The 24409-nt window shown below is 43.8% G+C and overlaps 1 protein-coding gene across 1 annotated transcript in view; it reads left to right on the plus strand.

The window, feature by feature from the left end:
• LMBR1 (limb development membrane protein 1) overlaps window positions 1-24409 on the plus strand; it is a 387912-nt gene that overhangs the window by 269406 nt on the left and 94097 nt on the right. The window contains exon 9 of the mRNA XM_082259842.1: window positions 5779-5851. Coding sequence (XP_082115968.1) covers window positions 5779-5851 — 73 coding nt within the window. The remainder of the gene's footprint in view (window positions 1-5778; window positions 5852-24409) is intronic.

The raw sequence follows: 24409 nt of genomic DNA on the forward strand, positions 1-24409 counted from the left end.
GAGAGTGACTGCCTCAATTAAATGACAAATGGAAGATTTTTTTTTCTCTAAACTGCCCTTAAAAAATTCTTGCTTGTCCTATTTCAACACTAAGTCAAGTAGGAGTACACAGTTTTTTGCCATTCACCCCTCACTCTGAGATTCTCCTTGTTCTATTGGATAGACTCAGAATTCCTCTGACATTCCTTGTGTGCCCTTCGTATTTCCCCTTCTGTTCTCTGTGCCTCTGTCCCAAGTCCTCAGTCCCATGAACCTGTGACCTTTGTCTGCAACTTTCTTTTTATTATTCCTCACTTCCCTTTCTTACTTGACAGGGCAAAGAAACTGCCGCAATTTTTTTTTTTCTCTCCAAATCTCCAGGCAGAATTTTTGACCTGTTGCTGTTTGTGACTGAGAAGAAAACCCTTTTTCCACATTCAGTATTTCAGTGTTTTCTTTTCTCTTTCGTTCATTGACAGACACAGCTCTCTTCTTAACCATTGGGTTATACTGCCCTCTACAAGAGTAGGACACTAGGCAGAAAAAAAGTCCGACTATGCCTATGGGCCATCTTAGGGTGTATACTTCCGCTCTCTGCTATAGATACTCTGTTTTTTTCTGCCTAGTCAGGATTAAGGACCTAGTTATTTGCTGGGATCTCTGGTCCGGGCAATTTTTTCATTTTAGATAGAAGATTAAAGATCAAGATTTTTCTCCTGGATTTTTTCCTGTAAGATCTACAATCAACTGCTGGACTGGATAATAGGCTGGATAATCTAGATCCAGTGGTCACCCCAATCTGGCCAGCAAGGGTGCGCAGACCTCCGCTCCGCGTTAGGTCAGCCGTGACATAGCACCACTGGACGGGGGATGGCCTGCGAGGTAAACATCTTGCGAGGTTGCATATGACCGGGTCCCGGCCGGAGTCACAGCGCTCCTCCTGGCTGACAGCCCCCCATCTCGATGGAGAGGAGGTTCTCTCTGGAGCGGTACCTGGCTGATTCCTAATATAGTGACTGTCCCCCCCTCTCCCCCTGGAGGTTTTTGGGGTGGACATGGGCCCCTCCATGGAACATCGGACCCCTGGGTTCCCCTCCTTCCCGTTAGGCACCTCCCTCATCGGTCTGGTGATCACTGGGGGCTATATCGCCTCCCCCTCCTTCACTGACACTGGGGCTGTGGGGTTGCCTTGTCCACCGCCTGGTGTGGGAGCAGGGTGCTGTGCTGGTGATGGGGGCAGGGGGTGTGCCGCCCAGGGATCGGGCGATCGGCTGTGGGGGGAGGGCTGTTCCTGGTGGGGGCTCCTGGCAGGGTCTCCCTTCCTGCCTGTCCCATTTTCTGATGTCTAGGGATCCCTCCTGGGTCCCTCGGAAGCCTTGTGGTGCCGCCTGGGACCGCCATTTTCTTGTAGCCTGTGTGCTTAATGCACGGTGGCCATATTTGTGTAGTCCAGTCATTTTTTGGTGGTTTGCCATTGAAAATAGCAGCGGCCATGACAGTGGAGCCCTCTGGGCGACTATGTTGGCGGTGGGAGCCCCTCCTCATCCCCTGATGCTGACTCCTGGATCTTTTCATTTCCTGATCGCCGTTTGTGCAGTGCAGATTCTCCTGATGGCTGCAGTGCCTGGTTTCTGCGTGTTGTTGAGTCTGGTGGGGTCCTCTCCCTCTCTACTAAGGATCAATTGGTGTTCTGTGGCCGTAGGGGTTGTCCCTTAGCAGTGTTTTACACTTTTTTGTGGGGTCCCCTGGTGACTCATGGAGTCTGGAGTACATCTCCCTACCTGATCCCCTCTCTGAGGCTGCGGGGCACTCCGGGTCCCATCCATGCATCGATGCACTGATGGCGGTCCTTGAGTCCTTGGTGTCTGGGGTGGAGGTGGCTTTTGGGCGATGGGCTGGCAAAAAGCACCCCCCGCCTTCCCCTGTCTCATCAGATCCTGAATCTGACTCGGCCGCCGCGGACGTGGGTCACCCTGCTGGGGCTGCAGTTTATCTGTGATATATTTTTGGATGCGGCTCCCCTTGTGGCTTGGCTCTCTGTTTCGGCAGTGGTCCTTCAGAGTCTTTTGTTTTTTTTTGGCTCAAATACTGGTCTGCGGACCAGCCTTCTAAAAAGGACTTGACTGATCTTCCCTTTCAAGGACATCGCCTGTTTGGTGCTACCCTGGATGACATCCTTAAAGGCCTCACAGGGGGGAAGAGTACCTTTCTTCCACAGGCTACTAAGGGCAAGGATCCTCATTGTAGATGTGGGCCCTCCTCGGGTCATAAGAAGTTTTTTTGTCCCTCAGGACTGAGCGAACTTGGTCTGGCAAGTCAAGTGCGGGCTTCTCCAGACCCGCAGGCAAGGACCCTTCAGCATGAAGGTGCACCCTCACCCGTATCTCGCGTAGGGGGGCGTCTTCACTGATTCCGGGACTTGTGGACTCCCCTGGTACAAGTCAGGTAGTCCACGAGGTCATTCGGTTGGGCTACAAGATCAAGTTTCGTTCTTACTGTCTGGTAAGGTTCTTCCTTCTAGCGTGTGACTGTCCCCGGTCTGCTTACAGGCTCTTTTAGAGGTTTTTAGAGTTTTTACTCAAACCTGTTTACATTCCCAGGAAGGAAGGCAAGGTGCGTCCAATTCTGGACCTCAAGGCGCTGAACTGCTTTGTGCGGGTGCATAAGTTCAGAATGGAGTCTGTTTGAACGGTGGTGAGTTCCCTGCATCAGGGGGATTTTTCTAGCCTCCATCGACATCAAGGACACTTACCTTCACATTCCAATATGTGTCAGTCTGCAGCGATTCCTCCGCTTTGCCGTGGGAGAGGAGCATTATCAGTTTGTGGCATTACCATTTGGTCTCGCTTCTGCTCCTCTGGTCTTCACGAAAGTGTTGGCCCTGATGCTAGCATTGTTGTGCTAATGGGGGATCGTGGTACTGGGCTACTTGGATGACTTCCTTCTGTGAGCGGAGTCTCCTGCTGCTGGTGGAAGACATGGAAATCACCATACGAGCTTGAGGGTGTTTAACTGGATTCTGAATTTTCAGAAGTCTGCTCTGGTTCCGTCCACAAAGCTGGACTATCTAGGTTTGACTCTGGTCTTGGCCTTAGCCAGAGTGTTCCTTCCTCTGGACAAAATCCAGAAACTGCAGGCTGTAATTCGTCTCCTGCTGTCCAGCAGATGGTAATCCCTCCCGACTTGCATGCGGGTGCTTGGCCTGATGGTGTCTACCTTCAAGGCGGTTCAGTTTGCACAGATCCATATGTGGTCCTTGCAAGGTAGATTCTGGCCAAATTGGACAAGAATCCACAGCCTCTGGACAATCAGATCTGGCTGAGCCAGGGAATGAAAGAGTCCCTGATATGGTGGCTTCGTTCTTTGGTTCTTTTGGCTGAGCAAATCCGTCCTCCCCTTGTATTGGACAGGGGTCACCATGGATGCCAGCCTGTCTGGCTGGGGAGGCGTCCTTGGCAAAATTTCTGCTCAGGGGGTCTGGACACTGATTAATGTCTTGGTTCCTCTGAGCAATCAGACTGTGCCAGGAACATTGGACGGATCGTCTTGAGGAATGTCCAGTGCACATTTTCGGGGTGGAAAACCGTCAGGCAGATTACCTCAGTCAACAGGCGTTGTACAAGGTGAATGGTCCCTTCATCTGGAGGTGTTTCATGAGTTGCGTCTCCGGTGAGACATCTCCAAGGTAAATCTGTTGGCGCCCCGGCTCAACAGAAATGTGCAGAGGTTTGTGGCTCGGTTACGGGATCCTTTTGCAGACGCCACAGATGCGCTGGTGGCCCCGTGGGGTCAGTATCGTCTGATTTGCGCCTTCCCATTTGTCGAGGGAAAATCTGCTGTCCCAAGGACCAATCCTCCATCCTGGTTTACAGTCGCTGGCTTTGACAGCTTGGCTGTTGAACGCCAGGTGCTGATGGATACAGGTTTGTCTCTGTGATTCCAGCGCTATTAAAAAATAGGAAATCTATGTCTAGGAAGATCTACTGTCGTACGTGGAAGATGTACATTGCGTGATGTGAGTCTCTTGGGGTTCATCCTTGCTCTTTTTTCGGTGGCTGGGATCTTGACCTTCCTTCAACGGGGGGTTGAGCAGAATCTTGAGTACTATCAAGGGTCAGGTGTCTGCCTTAGCAGTCATCTTTCAATGGCCCTTGGCCACATACTCCTTGGTGTGTACTTTTGTTCAGGGAGCTAGGCAATTGACCCCTCCAGTGCGGTCTCTGTTGCTGCCTTGGGACCTCATTTTGGTTATCTGTTCTCCAGAAGCCTCCTTTTGAGAATCTTTGGGAGATTCCCCTGCTTACACTGCCCCAGAAGGTGACCTTTTTGGGGGCTTTCACCTCTGCGCGCAGGGTGTCTGAATTGGTGGCGTTACCCTGTTGTTCACCCTACTTGGTGGTTCACAGTGATAAGGTGGTTTTTCGTCCCTGTGCATCGTTCCTTCCTCAGGTTGTCTCTGATTTTCATTTGAATGAAGACATTGTGTTGCAATCCCTGTGTTCCAGGCCAAAACATTCGAAGGAAATTGCTTTGAATGCCTCGGATGTGGTCTGGGAGATTAGGTTGTACCTGCCAGTTATGGAGCCTTTTAGGAAATCGGACTCACTGTTTGTGCTTTCGGATGGGCCTCAGAAATGGTTGTCCGCTTCCTCTGTGACCATTTCCAGATGGATCAGACAGACGACGATTCAGGCCTATTTCATCAATGGTCAGGTTCCTCATTTCCCTGTCAAGGCGCACTCTACTCGGGCGCTTAGTCCCTTCTGGGCCTTCGTCATCAGGTGTCAGTGGAGCAGGTTTGCAAGGCGGCCACTTGATCCTTGGTGCACACTTTCACAATGTTCTATAAAGTGGATGTGTTGGCATCTGCGGATGCTTCCTTTGGCCACAAGGTTTTTTTCAGGCTGAGGTTTAGAGGACCTGGTCCTCTTACTGTCCCGCAGCAGTCCCTTTATGTGTAAAGGGGCTCTAAGTTGCAAGGGTGTTTTCAAAAAGATTTTATTATCTATATTCATAAATTACATCTTAATATGTGGGTCTGTTTGTCTGTCTCATACTAACTTATGACCAGCTACAATCACCTTTTTTAAAAACAACTCTGTCTTCAGATCAGCTGTGGCGTAAATGATGTGGCTTGTAGCCTATAAGGGCAGGATTCTGTTTTGCTGTATATTGTATATGTGTTATATTCACTGATACATACCATGAAATCAAGTCCTGTATGTTTTAATGGGCCTTCAATTTAAATTAAAGTGTTACTAAACCCACAACAGTACAATCAGTCTGTATATGCAGTAAAGCATGCTTATCATACTCACTTTGGAACCTAAGAGGTTAATCCACATTGTGTAAAAGGCTGTTTGATCCTGTCTTCTCTGATCCTCCCCTCCTTTCACAGTCCCCAATCCATCTCCTAATAGTACAGAGCCTTGAGGCACTCTGAACAAGCTCAGTTTGGTGTGTATTGCTAGAGAGTTTTTTCAGCACGAGGTCATTAGGCACTGTCCAGACAAAGTCAGGGGTCCTGCAGCCTCATAGGACAGTTGGAAGAGAATGAAATCTCCTCCTACAAGTTTTAACTATTGCTCGGCTGGACACTGAGAAACAAGGCTGCTGTATACTGCTGATAAAAAAGGTATTTAGCAGTTTATATTTACAAAAATAATTGCATTTCCATGTTCTGTGTACTGTGGGAGACCAGATATAGTGAATGCAGGGTCCTGGGTTTATTAAAACTTTAAGGGACTTGGGTTGTATTTTGATAATATTGTTTTTTCATTTTTTTTTAATGTCTTTTAGATCCTTGAGGATCTCGATGAGCAGATGTATATCATAAGTTTACAAGAAGAGGCTCTACAACGAAAGTTGAATGGTATTTCCCTTTAATTCTTTAGAGCAATCTATTTATTCTATCCTTTTTTAGTAGTTTAAATGCAACTCCACCTCTCTTCTCACTTTTCTTAACTAGATATTGGCAGACAGAGCATTACAATACTACAATTTGCAAATACTTTTTCTCATCTATCTTAATGTTTTATATCTTCAGAGACTGCTGGAATTACCCATTATTCTCATTATAAACGCTCAGTTTTTGCTGTTAGATATGTTGGTGGTGTTAAGCTGTCTATTGTTACACGACAGTGCAAAGAATTTGCTCAGGTATAATGCTGTGTGCACAGTGAACAATTGAACAACTTAAGGTGTATCTAAACTCAGGAACTAAAATGTAGCATATTGAAGCTTACAAGTCCTTAGAAGTGGTGGCTGCATTTGTTTTCTTTTTCAGGCTTTTTCCCCCCTTTTTTTACCTGCTTATAACACAATTCCTTAACAAAAAGAGGTTTCAAGGGTATAGTTGCCATCATCCCAATTAATGTCTAGAAATTGGATTCCTTTATCTAGTGGGATTGCGAGGGTCAACGTAATTATGCAAGTAAACCAATAAAAAAAAAAATATATATATATATATATATATATATATATATATATACTGTATATATAACATTTCCTGTTTTATTTAAACCACATAATATAAAAAGCCCCAAACTGGGGTAAAGGACATAAGTACATAAGATTCAAAAATAGAATCACAATAGAAAGAAAAAAACATTTACAGCATATATTTATACATGTATAGCAATTTGCACATTGTGGTAATTCCAGCTACTTGCTGTTAAATTCATCATAATTGCACATCCAGGTACAGTAGATGCTAATGAGAGCTGGAAATATTCCAACGCGTTTCAAACATTCAACTTTTTCTTCTTTAGGGACTGTTTACCACTCTGTAAACATAAATGGCCATTACTAGAAATGCATTAATTTACAGTTATAATGATTCACAATAATGTATCTCAAACCACTTACATCATACATTTCGTTTGGCGAAAATACTAGCTCACAGACACCACCTAGGCAGATTGCATCATCAGCGATGTGCGGCTATGTCATCGCCGGTCTTCAGGTCTTCACCAGAGTAAACACGCATGCGCGGCAGTGGCGCGACTGCATTAGAGCCTCCTGAAGATCAGGCCTCAACAAAATAAAGTAACTGCCGCCGACACAGGAAGTGACACATATTCAGATCGCTGATCTGAATAGACAGAAAGGAGCAAGGATGGTACAACCTTCCTCTGATTGCCAAATAGAGGCCCCAGTAACCAGACTGGGGCCTTCCTGTGCCGGGTGTAGCAATAGAGGAAGGGACTGTGGATACCACTGCCCAACCTGTCTGTGGCGTCAACCTCCTGGCCATTACATTATGCAAGTCAGTAAATAATAATTTAATACAATACACATGAGCAACAAGTGCAAAAAAGTAAAGAGAAAAAAACAAAAACAAAAAGAATCTTATTTACAACCCAGCAGGTTGTATTCCTTTTTTTAATTTAGGGACAGATCCCACTAAGGAAAAATAATAGACAAAATACTTATTGCTCTCTCTTCAGGGGTTGACTAGGCAGAAACAATTTTGGCTACACTTCTGAGGCAGTCCCAGGGGGTATACCATCACTTCCTGCTATAGGACTTCAGTTTTTCTGCCTAGTCAGGAGTAAGGACCTGGCTGCTTGCTGGGATCTGCAGTCCTGCATTTTTTCCTTTTTAAATGGATTTCTTTTCTTTTTTTTTTTTTTCTGTTCCTGTGTGAAGTACAATCAACCTGTTCTTGTGTGGACTACAAACAACAGCTGAACTGGATATCCTAGATCACAGGTGTCAAACACAAGGCCCCCCGGCCGAATCCGGCCCTCAAGGCCATTTCATGTGGCCCTTGCAGCTGCAGGAGAGCTCCAGCCCTCTTCTGGTCCTCCTCCAGACCCAGTACGTTTTGCTTTTCAGCAATGCCTACAGCTTCTTCCCAGCAACAGCACAAGATAAGGGAATGCACTGTGATGTAAGGGAGGGTGGGGGGCTCAATTTCTGATGGTGGGGAGGCTCTTGACATCTTATGTAAGAGTAGGGGATGCTCTGGACATCTAGTCTTACAGATACAACTGGCCCTTTTGAGGGCAATATTAATGCTGATGTGGCCCGCGATTACATTGAGTTTGACACCCCTGTCCTAGATCCTTACGGTCTTCCCAGTCTTGCCTGCAAGCGCGACCCAACTAGCTTCGCTCTAGGTTGACCACGACATAGCTCCACTGGAGAGGGGTTGGCCGGCGAGTGGAACAACTTACGAGGTCGCATAGCCCTGGTCACGACAGCAGTCACGATCCTAGTTGCAGCGTACCTCTGGCTGCAGCACCCTCATTCCAAGATGGTGCGGTGGACTGCCGAAAGCGGTGGCCACCTTAAGGCCAAGGTGTGGTGAGTAGTGTCCCCCCCTCTTTTCTCTGGGCATTGCTAGGGTGGTCACGGGCTCTCCCTGGTGATGGTAGGCCCTCTCTGTGTCCTTCCTCCCCTCACGCTTTTCCCCTCTCTCCCTATCAGGGTTTCCTCTGCAATGGTCATCCTCACCTGTCCCCTCCCCTAGTCCCCTTTTGGGTGCTCGGGCGTTTTTTGAGGTGGGGGGCTGAATTAGTGTTAGGGCAGTGGGAGTGTGCCGCTGGCAGTCTTCTTTTAGGGGTGCCTGCATTCTTTGTACTGCATGGCACCGCCATTTTGCTGTGGATGGTTTTCTCTATCTTCAGCGGCCATGTTTGTGTAGTTCAGCGGCCATGTTTTTGGTTTCCCTGTGTAATCGATAGCGGCAGCCATTATTTTGTAGTCTGGTCTGGGCCTCTGGTGTCAGTATCGGTGCATCCACTTCCTCTTTGATCGCCGTGTGGCAGGCTGTTTGGCGCTCTCCAGCTCTGGGACGGTGAGTGACTGTGGGTATACGATCCTTCCTCTGCTATATACAGCGCTTCAGGTGTGCTGCTACTTGTGGTGCTCCAATCGGAGTGCGGGGGGTTTCACTTTTGTGCACAGTGCGTCTCCGGTTTAACCATGGAGCCCCTGGAATGCATATCACCACCTGACCCAATCCTTGACCCTCTGGGTCTCAGTCTGCCCTGGCGGCCATGACAGCAGCAATGCAGTCACTTGTGTCCAAGGTTGATATGGCCCTGCAAAGACAGCCTAGCAAGAAGCTTTATCTGTATCCTCTACCTCCTCAGAGTCTGAGGTGGATTTGGCTGCCGTGGACGTGAGTCAGCCCACTGGGTCTGTGTCCAAGCACCCTGAGTGCTCTAACAGTGAGGATGAATCCTCCTCCTCTGCAGCTGCGCATGAAAAAGCGCTGGTGGAGGCATTGATTGTGTCAGTGCAGGAAACTTTAAAGTTGGAGGACTCAGCTGATACTGAGTTGACAATGCAGGTGCAGTTTGGCACCCGCAGATCTTCCAAGGTGTATAAGGTGTTCCCCTTTCCTGCCTATTTTGACGAGATTGTCACTAGTCAGTGGGGTTCCCTGAAATGCATGGTTGGAATACCTAACCGTTTTGCTAGGAGATATCCCTTTGAGGAGTCTCTCCTGAAGAAACTGATGGTTCCACCGTCGGTGGACACTCAGGTTTCCAGGCTGAATAAAGCCATGTTTTTAACGGTAGAGGATTCTCCATCCTTTAAGGATCCTGTGGACAAGAGAGCTGAGGCTCTGGTCCATTACCTTTTCACTGTGGCAGGTTCCATGTTAAGGCCGATGTTTGCGATCACCTTGGTATCTCGGACCTTAATGGAATGGGCAAAAATTTTACGCCAGGATCTGGTAGGGGGGTCAACACCCTCCTGAGCTGGCGGATCAGTTGATCTTGGGGCTACAGTACATCTGTGATGCGACCCCTTGGCTGGCAGAGTATCCTTGACGGCGGTAATTTTTCGCCGCATGATTTAGTTGAAGTACTGGTCAACTAACCAGGCTTCTAAAAAGGTGCTGACTGATCTACCTTTTGTAGGTGACCGCTTGTTTGATGCCTCTATGGAAGACATCATCAAAGGCCTTGCGGGAGGTAAGAGTACTTTACTTCTGCGGTCGGCTAAGGGCAAGGAACCTCGTGGTAACCGTGGTCCTTTTTTCTCGGCTCATAACTGGCCTTTTCGTCCATCTGGATCGCAGGAAAAGGGCTTGAGATCCACCTGTAACTTCGCAGGAGGCTCCAAGAGATCCTAGAATGGTAAGTCCTAAGCAGGTGCTACTGGTTCCGCAGACGATCCTTCTCCAGCCTGAAGAGGCGCCTTTACCCGCATTTGAGGTGGGTGGACATCTACGCTTCTTTTTGGACCCTTGGACCTTGCTCATTCAGGACAAGGAGTCATTGTGCCGGTTCCAGAGTCTGAACGTTTTCAAGGTTTTTATTCAAATCTATTTACCGTTCCCAGGAATGAAGGCAAGGTTCACCTAATCTTGGACCTCAAGGCTCTAAACAACTTTGCAGGTTCAGAGATTTCGGATGGAGTCCGTACGCATGGTTGTAGCTTTCCTTCATCAGGGTGATTTTATGGTTTCTATTGATCTCAAGGGCATTTTCCTTCATATTCCAGTATATGTCGGGCACCAGTGTTTTCTTCATTTTGCCGTGGGCGGAGAGCATTATCAGTTCGTGACGTTACCCTTTGGTCTCGCTTCTGCTCCTCGGGTGTTCACAAAGGTCTTGGTCCCGGTGTTGGCCTTGCTTCCGTAGAAGGGGATCGCAGTCTTCTTCGGCTCTAGAAGTCGACTTGGACATTGCTGTACAAACACTGCAGGAGCTCCTATGGACACTGAATTTTCAAAAATCAGCTTTGACTCTGTCTATCAAGCTGAACTACTTGAGCCTGACGCTAGATTCTGCATCGGCCTGGGTGTTTCTTCCACAGGTGAAACTTCTGAAGTTACAGGGTGCGATTTGGCTCCTGTTGTCCAATCGTCGGTTGTCGCTCAGGACTTGCATGCAAGTGCTGGGTCTAATGGTCTTCACCTTCGCGGCGGTTCAGTTTCCTCATTTCCATACCAGACCTTTGCAAGGAGGGTTTTTTCCCAAATGGAACAAAGATCCGCTTTCTTTGGACGATCTGATCATGTTGAGTTGGGGTACAAGAGGTTCTCTGATATGGTGGCTCCGCTCTCCAGCGCTTCCCTTGGGAAAATCCTTTCTTGCCCTGTATTTGACAGTGATTTCCACGGATGCCAGTCTGTCCAGATGGGGAGGTGTCTTGGGAGTATACTCGGCTCAAGTTGTTTGGACTCGAGAGGAGTCCAGTCTGCCGATCAACATACTGGAGATTCAGGCTATCAGACTTTCTGTCTCAATAGATGGATTGTCTGCAGGGATGCCCAGTGAGGATTTAAACGGACAATGCTATGGTGGTGGCAAATGCCAATCATCAAGGGGGCACAAGGAGTGCCCTGGCGGCCCGGGAAGTACTTTGCATTTTGAAATGGGTGGAACTATATGTTCTGGCCCTCTCTGCTCTGCACTTTCCAAGGGTAGAGAATTGGCAAGCGGATTTTCTCAGTCGGCAGACGTTGGCTCAAGGAGAATGGTCTCTTCATCCGTAGGTGTTTCATCAGCTGTGTCTCCGGTGGGGGGCCTCCGACGTGGACCTATTGGCCTCCCGTCTCAACAGGAAGGGGCAGAGGTTCGTGTCAAGGTCTCGGGATCCTCTGGCCTACGCCGCAGACGCCCTGGTGGTCCCTTGGAGTCAGTAGCGTCTGATTTACGCTTTTCCTCCAATACAACCTCTGTCGAGACTGCTAAGAAGTATTGATGTTGAAGGGATTCCAGTTATTCTGGTGGCACCAGACTGGCTTCATCGGTCTTGGTACGTAGGCCTGGTAAGGCTGGTAGCAGACGTTTCTTGGAAACTTCCTCTCAGGGAAGATCTGTCTCAGGGACCAATCTTCCATCCTGCTTTACAGTTGCTGGCTTTAACGGCTTGGCTATTGAAAGCCAGGTGCTGAAGGACAGAGGGCTGTTGGTGTCGGTGATTCCTACTCTGTTAAAAGCTAGGAAATCTACTTTCAGGAAGGTTTATCATCGAGTTTGGAAGGCATTCTTTGATTGGTATGAGTCAATCAGGAAAGAGAGGGGGGCAGGCCTGGGCCCCAGCTCTGTGTCTGAATGGGCACAGGGAGCTGTGACTCGGCCCGGGTGCCACCATAGCAAGCTGCTTGCTGTGGGGGGCACTCAACAGGAAGGAGGGGCAGGAGCACCGAAGAGGGACCCAAGAAGAGGAGGATCTTGGCTGCTCTGTGCAAATCCACTGCAACAGAGCAGGTAAGTATAACATGTTTGTTATTTTTATTGAAAATGTAACACTTATTTGCATTTATGCACTGTTGTAGCACCAGTGGTGCTATTTTGCTAGTTATTTTGACTGAGATTCCATGTCACTACAGTAGTGGGCAAAGTACCTGCACTACAGTGCATAACAATGCATTTGCTGTTAGCTGTGTTTAAAAAAAAGAAAAAATGGATCAGATATGAGTTGTACTGAATGAGCTGCCTTAACCCTTTGCCATTAGAAGGGATTTTTCGCCATTGGTGTGTTTAAGAAAGTTTTAACGCCTGGAGGCGGGGGTGGGCTTGCCAATCATGTGATCATTGTGATTGACTGTCAAAGTGCTCACACAGACGGGAGCTCCGAATCGTAAACAATGACGGTCTATGATGGCTTGATCACTGTGAGGGAATGAGTGCAGTGATAGCTGCTTAGCACAGAAATACAGTTCCCCATGGACACATGTGTGCAGCAGCTGAACATTAAGGCCCACCAGTCCGGCCGCCATTTATAGGTTTTCAGCCATTGAGAACAGGTTAATGCAAAACATATTGCTGCCACTAGGGCCCAGATAAATGTACCGTATATGGACTCTACAAGTTTAGTAAATAATAATATAAAAAAAAAGGTGGCAATGTCTTTCTTCCATACATGTATAAATTTCTTTCAGACTACGAATGCCCTTCAACATTTAGAATAGTTCCTTCAAATACAGTACTTTTTTGCCTCTTTGGCCTCATGCACACCGAGCGCTGATAATGCTTCTTTTAGGGCCATCTGGCTTTCTTTTTTTTTTTTTTTTTTTTAGAGGCAAAAAAACCCCCCTCGCATCCAGGAGCAGCAGCATTTTGGAAAAAAAAATGCTTGACGCGTATAAACGCACCCAAACGTGTGTTAATGCTAGGTACATCAAGTGCTTGAATGTGAATTCATTTTAATGGCCAAAATAAATTATTATTCTGGCCAATGGAATTATTTAGTGCATCAAGTGTTTTTTTTCTGCCAAAACATTGCTACTTGGAGGAAAAGCATTTAGGAGAACTGGGTAAGTGCCCAGTGTGCATGAGGCCTTTAGGCCTTACTACACCAGCTCTACTTGTTATCTGTGTGTTTGAACAATTGTGACATTTTAATGAAGACAAAATCAGTGACCTGGAACACATGTTCACCATCTTTTAATCTCTCTTGTTGTCCGGTATGTTGCTAGTGTTTCTGGCCTCTGTTTGACATATTTCACATAGTTTGTTCCTATTCTGTGCAGTTGAAAGTTCAGAGTATAAGAAGTGACAGCTGATGATTGACATACAATAGGCTTCCATTCATCTGGGGTCACTTATACATAAAAGTCTTGTTTATTTATATACCATATTTGTGTGGTTATTTTTCCCAGCTTATGAAGGTTTTATTTTTTTTATTATTGAGAAAACAAGTTTTAAACATTTACTATCTGTATTAGTAAATAGGAGAATCCTCCACTCTAAGGGCTCATCCGTACCAGCAAGCCTCGCTGATTTCACTACTGCTGGTATATCCTGGGCGTAAACCATGCCGATGCTCTGTCCCTGGTACATCAGTGTTTAGTTTTTGTTTTGTTTTTTTTGCTTGCTTGTTAGAACATTATTGAAATGTCCCATTTCATTCAGTTCTATTCACAAATTGGTGTTGTGATGTAGTAGTTTGCTTCAAAACTGGCTGCACTGAATAAAATTACTAAAAAAAAAAACATTTCAGTCCACAGCACTGTAACGCAATGGTTTGTATTACCCTCGTTAGAAACAAGGCTTTATAGCCTTGTCTTGATCTGGACAAGGCTGCTCAGGGCTTTTGGTGTGAAGAAGCTCTAATGCTGCATTCACCCTGAACGTAGCGTTTTTATACGCGACTTGCACGTTTTTATACAGCGTTTTTGAGCGTTGGTGTTTATTATTAGCCAATAGAGAAAACTTTTATCTGTTGTATTGTTTTTTGCTAGGCATTTCAGCTTTTTAAGCTTTTTTATTAGCTTTTATTTATTTTTTTATTAGTATTATTATTATTTTTTTTTTTTTGTTAGGGTAAGGAGTTAGAGTTAAAGTGTTTGTAAAGCCACTGTGTAATGTACATAGAATCCCCTCTGTTAGTTAACATTCTATGCTCCAGTGTATGTTCTTTGTAAAAAATATGCCATTTTGTACCTTATTTCATAGCACCGCTCGGCGCTCACATGACTGCTCGCTGCTCCCTCTCCTGGTCTGACAGCTACAGTGGGAGGGGCTGAGAATCCCCCGCTGACGTCAGCTGGGAGGAGAGTAGGGGAGCAACGGGCAGTCACGTGAGGGCAGAGCGGCGCTATGAAATAAGGTACAAATTGGCATATTTTTTTTACAAAGAACATACACTGGAGCATAGAATGTTAACTAACAGAGGGGATTGTATGTACATTACACAGTAATTTTAGCAGCAGGTTGGGAGGGGTGGGCACTGACAGTAGCTAAAAAGGAGGGAGGGGGGGAGAGAACGGAGCAGAACCCGCACATAAACTGACCACGGGACCAGGAATTCAGCAGCCATGATAAACGTGGTCCGTTTAAAAATGGGAAGGCAGCAACAGGCAGGATCTTCCCGGTATTTCAGGTGATAGGGCCAAATTACACAGCATAAGCACTGTGCTGTATAACATGCTTTAAAGGAACAGGATCCATTTTGTTTTTCTTTTTAGGGCTACAACTGCTCTAAGGTTAGGTTAGTTTAGGATTAGGAGTTGGAGTTAGGGTTATTCTTAATTTACTTTTTTGTTAGGGTGATGATAATAATAGTGATGATGATGATAAATTAGTAAATAAATGCAAAATAAATACACAAAAAATAATCATCATAAATAAATACTAAATAAATTTGAAAAATGAATACCAAGTAACCATAAATAATTAACCCCTAACCTTAACACCAACCCTTAAAAAAATAAAATGAAATAATAAAAAAAAACAAAATAATTATTATTATAGTTATTTATTTTTTGGTTTGGGTGTTTATTATTTTTTTATTAATAATAATATTAAATGTTTTTAAGATTAGAGGTTAATTATTATTTAATTGTGTATTATTACGTGTTATTCATTTATTTTATTGATTTATGACTTTTGTTGTTTGTGTAGATATTTATTCATTTAATTATTACCATTTTATTTTTTACATTTTTCATTTGAGCAGAATATTGCACAAATAAAACACACTAATGTGCTCAAAACCACACAAATGGAGCATTTCCATTAATTTCTATGGGAATAAAAACGTGCTAAAAATACTCAAATCTGCCTGATTCAGGTGTTTGGCTACAGGCGACTTGGAGCTGGGTTGTGAACAATCTACATAGAAAATAATTCATTTTTTTTCTCCTCCAGCTACAAAATGCTGAGGTGTAAATGGTCCCTAAAAGAAAAGAACTCATATGGCGCTTTTCCACTGCATAGAACCGTACCGGCTCGGCACGCTTTTGTGCTTTTCCACTGCGGTACCGCATGGTATAGGGTCGGAACGGTTCGGTACGGTACGGTATAGGTTTGCTTTTCCACTGCATGGAACCGAACGGTACGGTATGGTACGGCTCTGAAAAAACAGTACCTACTCGATTGTGGTTCCAACAGGTACCAAACTGGTACCATATCCCACAATCCTTTGTATGCAGTCACTACTAGCCACTGATTGGTCAGAGAATCCCACCCACCCCGTTGTTATCCCACCCACTTAACTTTAGTACTACTTTAGTGGAAAAGCAAACCTATACCGTACCGTACCGAACCGTTCCGACACTATACCATGCGGTACCGCAGTGGAAAAGCAAACCGGGCCAAGCAGGGCCGAGTAGAGCCGAGCCGGTACTAGCCGGTACTTGCAGTGGAAAAGTGCCATTAGTACTGCAGCATTGAAGTATCCTCCAACATCTCATAAGCAATGGCGGGGCTTGCCAGTTTATTAGATTATAAAAGGCCTTTATTTTTAGAAGTGTCTAAACAAAAACTGATTTTATTGACCATAACAGATAATAGGGACTGGGGTGGATTTACTAAAACTGGAGAGTGCAAAATATGGTGCAGCTCTGCATAGAAACCAATCGGTGTCCAGGTTATTTTTTTTGCCAAAGTTTTGAATTGAACAAGCTGAAGTTAGAAGCTGATTGGCTACCATGCACAACTGCACCAGATTTTGCACTTTCCGATTTTTAGTAAATCAACCCCTATGTGCTTTATATATCATAAAAGCAGTCTAAGGGTGTCGACAGGTGTAAGTGAGCATTTATCAGGTGTTTCTACAGTACTTATGGTTGGATCAAACAACATTATTAAGGGACCTGTCACCATTAAGAATTGTGATTAATCATTGTTGGAAGCAACTCTACTTAGTGAACACTAATAACTCTGACAATCCACTGGCTAAGCAATCTTTGGGGTGAAAAAAGCAGATTTACATTTTTACTCAAGATAATTTATGCCTGAGTACTTTCCTTCCCTTCTCCATGGGACAAATGTACTTGCAGGATGCAAATTGTTTGGAGGTTACATTATGTATACACGGCTGGCCATCATCTGGTGTAGGTAGTACAAAAGCTCTGTTGTTTGAATGGCAGAAAGCATCACTGTGATTCATCTGCTTTTGGGGTAGATTTGTACTGGAGTCTGTCTTTTTCCTGAACTGAGGAAGTTACTTGAATGAGCAATGTAACATCTTTTATCATTACAGAACAAGTCTAGTTGAATGTGGCCAGTTACTACTAAGTATATCTATAGTAGGAATTTTGTCAGCTATCATCCATACAAGACAAGCCACAAATAATAGTCTTATATTTATGCAGCGCGTATTCTTGTTGTCATTCCAGCCCATTGACTATCTAGGCAGTAAAATGAGAGCCTACATCTTTAACAAACAAGTTAATATTGGTTGCTCACATATATCTATCGGGTTCACGTTAAAAAAAGGATCCCCTATTTGATTGGGGCCTGTTACTGGTGTACCTTTTTTGAAGTACTATGCCACCTGAGAGATTGCCCACCTACCCATTGGGACAGGAAGCAGAGAGTTTAAAATGCCAAGTTTAGAATGTATTCAGCTTTGTTTTTCATTATGAAATTATTCTACTTGGTGGCTGAAATTGCTGATTTTTATTTAAAGAGATTCTTTACCTCGCAGTACTTTGTGTAAATTCTAGCACACATGGGATGTAAGCATGAGGCTGGAAATACACCTTTTGCAGTTGTCTATTTTTTTTACTGATGCGGTTTGTATTTTTTACATGCTCATTAATGCATATAACCGCATGTCATTACATGCATGTCTTGAGAAGTGTATTGTAGCACGTGTTAAAAAGTTTCTAAAATGTGTCCATTTCAGTGGCAAACACATCTGGGGGAAAACACAAAATTGCAAAGGTTTGTCTCTAGTCTTGGCATCCATTCACACCATAACACTGTGCACCTCAGTTCATATGTTGGGACGTGTTGGGCTAGGCACTAGTCATTTTGATACAATTAGTCCCCGTTCACACTAAGGTGACCTGTGAGGCGACCTGGTCGCCTCACAGGTCGCCGTAGGTCGCCTCCCATAGGGAAGCTGCGGACCTGTTCTAATAGGAGCGACACAAGGAGGTCGCGGTGCGAAGTAGCGTCGCTTGTATGTGAACGGGGCCTTAGCATACCTATTGTAAACTACCCACAGCGCTTGCAACATTATAACAATATAATCAACATCGTTTGATGAAAAGTGCTAGTGCAAAAGGAAATAAAATATTACCCCCACCAATTGTGTGCACAATTTTGCTTAGTGTAAATTAAATGATAAAAAGCAGCTGTCTATGAACAAAGGTATAAATCTGGAATAAAATTAGCATGCCTATTGCACACTACCCACAGCGCTTGCAACGCTATATAAATAATGATCAGTATCAATTAATAAAACATTTGACTACATTACATAAAAATGCTAGTGCAAAAGAAGATAATCCAAAAAAGTAGCACATATATATGAAGTGCATAAACATATAAGATGCCCTGTGAAGTCCGTAGTAGACATAAAGTGCATAAACGTATAAAGTGCTCCGTGAAATTCAGAAGATAGAAAAGGAAAGCCGTCTGCCAGATTCCTTCCCAGTGGATTAGTAAATGTTAGAAACACCCCAGGATTTCAGTAAGGTAGGTAAATTTCCAACTCACCAGATGTCCAACTTTGCTAAACAGCAATAAGATCAAAGTAGGCTTATGTGGTCACTGTGACCAGGGAGACGTATTCCCCCCCCCAAAAAAAAAAAAAAGCGATCCTGCTACTTCCTTGTATGATGGATCCAACCGAAAAGGAGATCAGACTTCTCATAGTGAGTTCCATTAGCTTTATTGCCCAATCTTTAGGCTGTAAGATTACTGGGTTACAGGTAAAGATATGTGTGTATAGATGCCTTTACCGTGTATGGTTCCCCATTACGCTAATGAAACCAGAAGCTGGGGATGGAATGCAGCGAGTTGCAGTGTGCGTTCCAAACTACGTCAAGTGACGTCACCACGTGCGGTCCAATCTTACGCGTTTCCTCATTGATAATGATGTCTCAGAATGTCATTATCAGTGATGAAATGCGTAAAATTGGAACGCACGTGATGACGTCACTTGTCGTAGTCTAGAACGCACGCTGCAACTTGCTGCGTTCCATTCCCAGCTTCTTGTTTCTGTAGTGTAGCGGGGAACCATATGCGGTAAAGGCATCTATATACACATATCTGGACCTGTAACCCAGTAATCTTACAGCCTAAAGATTGGGCAATAAAGCTAATGGAATTTACTATAAGGAGTCCAATTTCCTTACTTGTTGTTACATGGTAAAATATGCCAGTTGGATCCATCATACAAGGAAGAAGCATGATCTATTTTTTCTTGGGGAATAAGTCTCCCTGGTCACGGTGACCACATAAGCTTACTTTGATCTTATTGCTTTATAGCAACTAAGATCAACTACATTTGGTGAGTTGGAAATCTACCTACCTTATTGACATCCTGGGGTGTTTCTTCCATTTACTAACCCTTCATCCACTGGGAAGGGATCTGGCAGATGGCTTTCTGTTCCTATCTTACTAATTTCATGGAGCACTTTAGGTTTCTGCACTTTATTTATATCTACTACGGACTTCACGGAGCATCTTATATGTTTATGCACTTCATTTATATGTGCAAAGAACTTTTTTTGGATTATCTTCTTTTGCACTAGCACTTTTATGTAATGTAGTCAAATGTTTTATTAATTGATAATTATTTATATAGTGTTGCAAGCGCTGTAGGTAGTGTGCAATAGGCATGCTAATTTTATACCAGTCATTTTGAATTGGCTGTGAACACATTTCAATGCTTTAAAAAAATTGGTCTCAAACAATTTGGTCTTGAAACAACATATGAACCATATTTATCTGTAAATGTGCTGTGGGGTAATATTGACTTTGCATGTTAACACACAAGATACAGGGTGCTACACTGTGTTAAAATAATGCTCGTCACAAACGTAGCTGTAACCCACTGCCATGCCAGATATTCCTAGCACAGGGAGTGTTCAATCTGGATAACCTCAGGAAACAAAAACAAGAGTGTGTTGACAAGTCCTGTTCTTGTGATATCATCTAGGTAACTTGTCCTTTCACCAGCTAAAACATTTAATTCAGAAGGTTAAAGTCAAGGGAACTAATGGTGTTCTGTTCGGAAGAGCTTTCATCACTGTGAAACAGGTGAATTGAAGTAGAAAGTGTAAGAAACCAAGCGGCTCATTGAAATGATTATCCACTTTCCAAGCCTTGCTGCGTGAGTGGCATAGAGCAACGAAGATGGATTTTAAGCCATTCTCTGTGTATCAGATTGTCCACTGATTCAGTCATAGTCCTGCATTCTTCAATGCGGAATCCAGTTTTTGCTGAGTTGACAAGTATTGACTGAGTATTAAATCTGCCTCTGCTGATGTAATTGATGTTTTAGCTTCTCATTAATTAGCTGAATGGTGTAAGGCATTATTTGTTAGACTCATTAACCACAAATTCATTTTTGGACTTTCACTTTTTGTAGACTGATTCATATCTTGAAATTAAACCAAATGTTTTTTTTTTCCTGCTGCACAAAAGTAGATCTTCACCCAATCACTAAAAGCTCATATGAGCTTTAATGTAAATTCTAAAGTTATTTTGAGGAGTTTTTATATACAGTGCACCAGAAAAGTATTCACAGGGCTTCACTTTTTCCACATTTTGTTATATTACAGAATTTTTCCAAAATTGATTAAATTCATTATATTCCTCAAAATTCTACAAACTGTACCCCATAATGGCAAGTTTGTTTGAAATCTTTGCAAATTTTTTTAAAATAAAAAAATCACATGTCCATAAGTATTCACAGCCTTTGCTCAATACTTTATTGAAGCACCTTTGGCAACCATTACAGCCTCACGTCTTTTCAAGTATGATGCTACAAGCTTGGCACGCCTATTTTTGGGCAGTTTCTCCCATTCTTCTTTGCAAGCTCCATCAGGTTGAATGGGGAGCGTCGGGGCACAGGCCATTTTCAGATTTCTCCAGAGATGTTCTATCCGGTTCATGTCTGGGATCTGGCTTGGACATTCACAGAGTTGTCCCGTAGCCACTTCTTTATTATCTTGGATGTGTGCTTAGGGTAGTTGTCCTATTGGAAGATGAACCTTGGCCCCAGTCTGATGTCAAGAGCACACTGAAACAGGTTTTCATCAAGGATTTCTCTGTACTTTGCTGCATTTATCTTTCCCTCGATCTTGACTAGTCTCCCAGTTCGTGCTGATGAAAAATATCCCCACAGCATGATGCTGCCACCACCATGCTTCACTGTAGGTATGGTATTGGCCAGGTGATCAGCGGTGCCTGGTTTCCTTCAGAAATGGGGCTTGCCATTCAGGCCAAAGAGTTGAATCTTTCATCAGACCAGGAAATTTTGTTTCACGTGGTCAAAGTCCTTCCAGTGCCTTTTGGCAAACTCCAGGTGGGCTGTCATGTGCCTTTTACAGAGGAGTGGCTTTCAACTAGCCACTCTACCATACAGGCTTGATTGGTGGAGTGCTGCAGTGATGGTTGTTCTTCTGGAAGGTTCTCCTCTCTCCACAGAGAAACACTGGAGCTCTGTCAGAGTGACCAATCGGGTTATTGGTCACTTCCCTGACTAAGGCCCTTCTCCCCTGATCGCTTGGTTTGTGCTCTGACATGCACTAGTAACTAAGACCTTATGTAGACAGGTATGTGCCTTTCCAAATCATGTCCAATCAACTGAATTTTCCACAGGTGGACTCCAATCAAGTTATAGAAACATCTCAAGGATGATCAGTGGAAACCAGATGCACCTGAGCTCAATTCTGAGTGTCATGGCAAAGGCTGTAAATACTTATGTACATGTGATTTTTTTTTTTTATATATATATTTTTTTTATTTTTAGTAAATTCGCAAAGATTTCAAGCAAACTTCTTTCGCGTTGTCATTATAAGGTATTGTTTGTATGTTTGTTGAATTTTGAGGAAAATAATCTTATGCTGTAGATAATTGGTATGCTGTAGATAATTTGGCATCCGTCACCCAAAAGATTTCCAGGTCCCTTGCTGTGCACTGTAGTACCTTCTTCCTACGTCACTACTGTGTCCTGCAGTGATGTAGAGACGGGGGTTAAACTAAGCATTCAGAACTCTTGCAAGTGTGTCAAAGTATCCTCAGCAAGCTTATCCCTTTAAATTGTAAAGAAAAAATGAAAAGGCAAACTAATGCTGTACCCATTAGTCGTCATCAGTCGTCAGTGCCCACGGCCTATGGGTTTGAAATCCTTGTTCTTCTCTCTCTTTTTTTTCTTTTTTTCTGCAGCGCTTTCAGGATGAATCGGAGCGATTTTGATTGGTCAGCACTGGCACAGAGCATTGCCTTGATCCTCCCGGAAGTGCTGTAGAGAGAAGAGGGAGAAGAGCAATGATTTCAAAACCTCAGACCGCTGCACTGACTGTGTACTGACAACTTTGCACTGTACAGCTGGGGCAGGGGGTTGAGTATAGAAGTGATGGGCTACGTTTAGTTTCTCATCTGAGCTACCATGATCACCAGCTATAGAGAAATATTTGCTTATATGGAGTATCTAAAAGGTATACAGAAATGCTATACCAACTGATTCTTCATAGGAATACATGTGAAATGTATTCTTCATCAGGTGCAGAAAGGAGAAGGATTGTCTCGTGAATGCCCTTGCCAATCCTTTCCCCATGCCTGACAAGGCTATTATCTTTTATTTTGCACATGGCTTGGCTTTTGTTTTGTTTTTTATTTAATACAAGAGAACGGGTATTGATGATGTGCATAGTGCAGCAACTGGGTAGACTTTAGTTTACTGGAGTTTGATAAAAAATTGTTATGGGTTACTTGTGCTTTTCTAAATTATACATGTCATTATAAAGCATGACTGGCCTAGTGAACCCAGTTGTTGAAGTGTGCTGGTAAATGAGATATCATATGTTGAAGATAGAAGACATATTTATTGCTTCTGTTGAAAATTTAAATTTGGCTTTCATAACAAGAATGGCAAACTTTTGGTTTCAAACGTAGGACAGTGCATGCTCCCAGTGGAATGTCTAGACTTCCTAAATATCATTTTATATGCATGAGAAATTAGCTTCTCGAGAAGGTATATGTGCAGTAATCACCCTTAATCCAATTTTGTCACTACAAAGCTATACGGTCTCTAAGCTTGCATATTAGCACTTTGTTCTGAATCCACTGAAGGATTAGTGTCTGTCTCTTACTTGGTACTCAGGAAAGCTCGCCAGTCCCTTTATCAGCAGACGTATTAATCAAAGGAACATGCTGCTATCACTCTGGCACTTGCATGCTAATGGGAAAAGATACACGAGCTGCTGAAGTTTCATTCACTTCCCTGTCGTTTTGTTCTAATACATAGGTACATACTAATCATGTAGTTTATGTATAACAGAGTACATGTAGTTTTTGTGAAGGGTCAATAGACCCCAAAACTGATATTTTGTTTTTTGATAGTAGATGGAGTGTTACACCACCTCGTGTCACTTTTTAGGATTCTCTTGAGCTTCTGGGTCTGGACACCTGTTGTGGTCATTATAGGGGCTCTCTCTTCCTTTGTTTTTTTTTTCAATATTATGGAGCATGCAGCAAGAGGGTGCAGGGATAAGGAAAGATAGCTGGGAACGCTCAAAACTTCCAGGTGCATGGAAAAAGCATCAGAAATTACTGCAGGGATTTCTCATTGATGTGAAATAACTGAGGCATATAAGATTCCAGTGGCTGACTGGACTCAACAGGATGCCCCTATAAGAAAAATATCATATTTGGGTGCACTGGTCATATAAAAAATAATTTAAGGATTTTGACAAGAAATATTTAACTTCCCTATAAGTCTTGGTCTCTCATTGAGTTCTCAGCTCTGCCCTTCCTGTGCTGGCCACTATGAACAGACCTGGCACTTGTTAGAAAATTCTCCATTTATAATATGGACTTCCTTGCTTGATTTTGTAATAGATGTTTTTGAGCTTGAGCCAGAACAACATTTGCAGAGATCTTCCCACTGGAATCCCAAAAGAAAACAATGTTTGAGTTGTTCATCCTACTGGGATCCAGGGTTATACTCAGGAAGGTGTTATCAGTCCCAATATTTGCAAGCATTGAGCAGTTTTAGCAGTACTGGTATCATTTAACATTGCAATGGAAATGATTGCTCCATGACTATACTCGTATCTTTCTTTCTCATTTATTGAGAGAGAAAATAATTCAGACACTGTTGCGTACAAACTGTTGCCTACGAAAGGATTTGTCAATCACAAAACAAGGGCAAGCCTCCTATTCTTTGCATACCTCAGATTTTGCTAGTGTTCCAAGAAAACCAATATCTTTACTGCCCCCAGACCCATGGAGACCGATCCTACTGCCCTGGTTGCCTCTAGCTCATGATCCACTAACCATTCTAGTGCTGCCTGACACTGACCGCCTGGAGTTTTGATTGGTGTCTATGCCATCCTCAGGTTTGCTTTTTTTCTGTTGGACATGGCTCTATCCGTGGCTTTATCATGGGAGGATTTCACCTCAATCATGCAGGATTTTATATACCAAATTGCAACTTTGCTGACTAACCATAGAGGCCATAAGCGTGCTTTCACTTTTTCCCCTGCCAAAGCCACATCTGAAAATAAGGCTGTCCCTGGTTGGGTTGCTCAGGAACTCCCCTTTGGAGT

The sequence above is a fragment of the Pelophylax lessonae genome (assembly GCF_965119305.1).
Source record: "Pelophylax lessonae genome assembly, chromosome: 5".
NCBI lineage: Eukaryota > Metazoa > Chordata > Amphibia > Anura > Ranidae > Pelophylax > Pelophylax lessonae.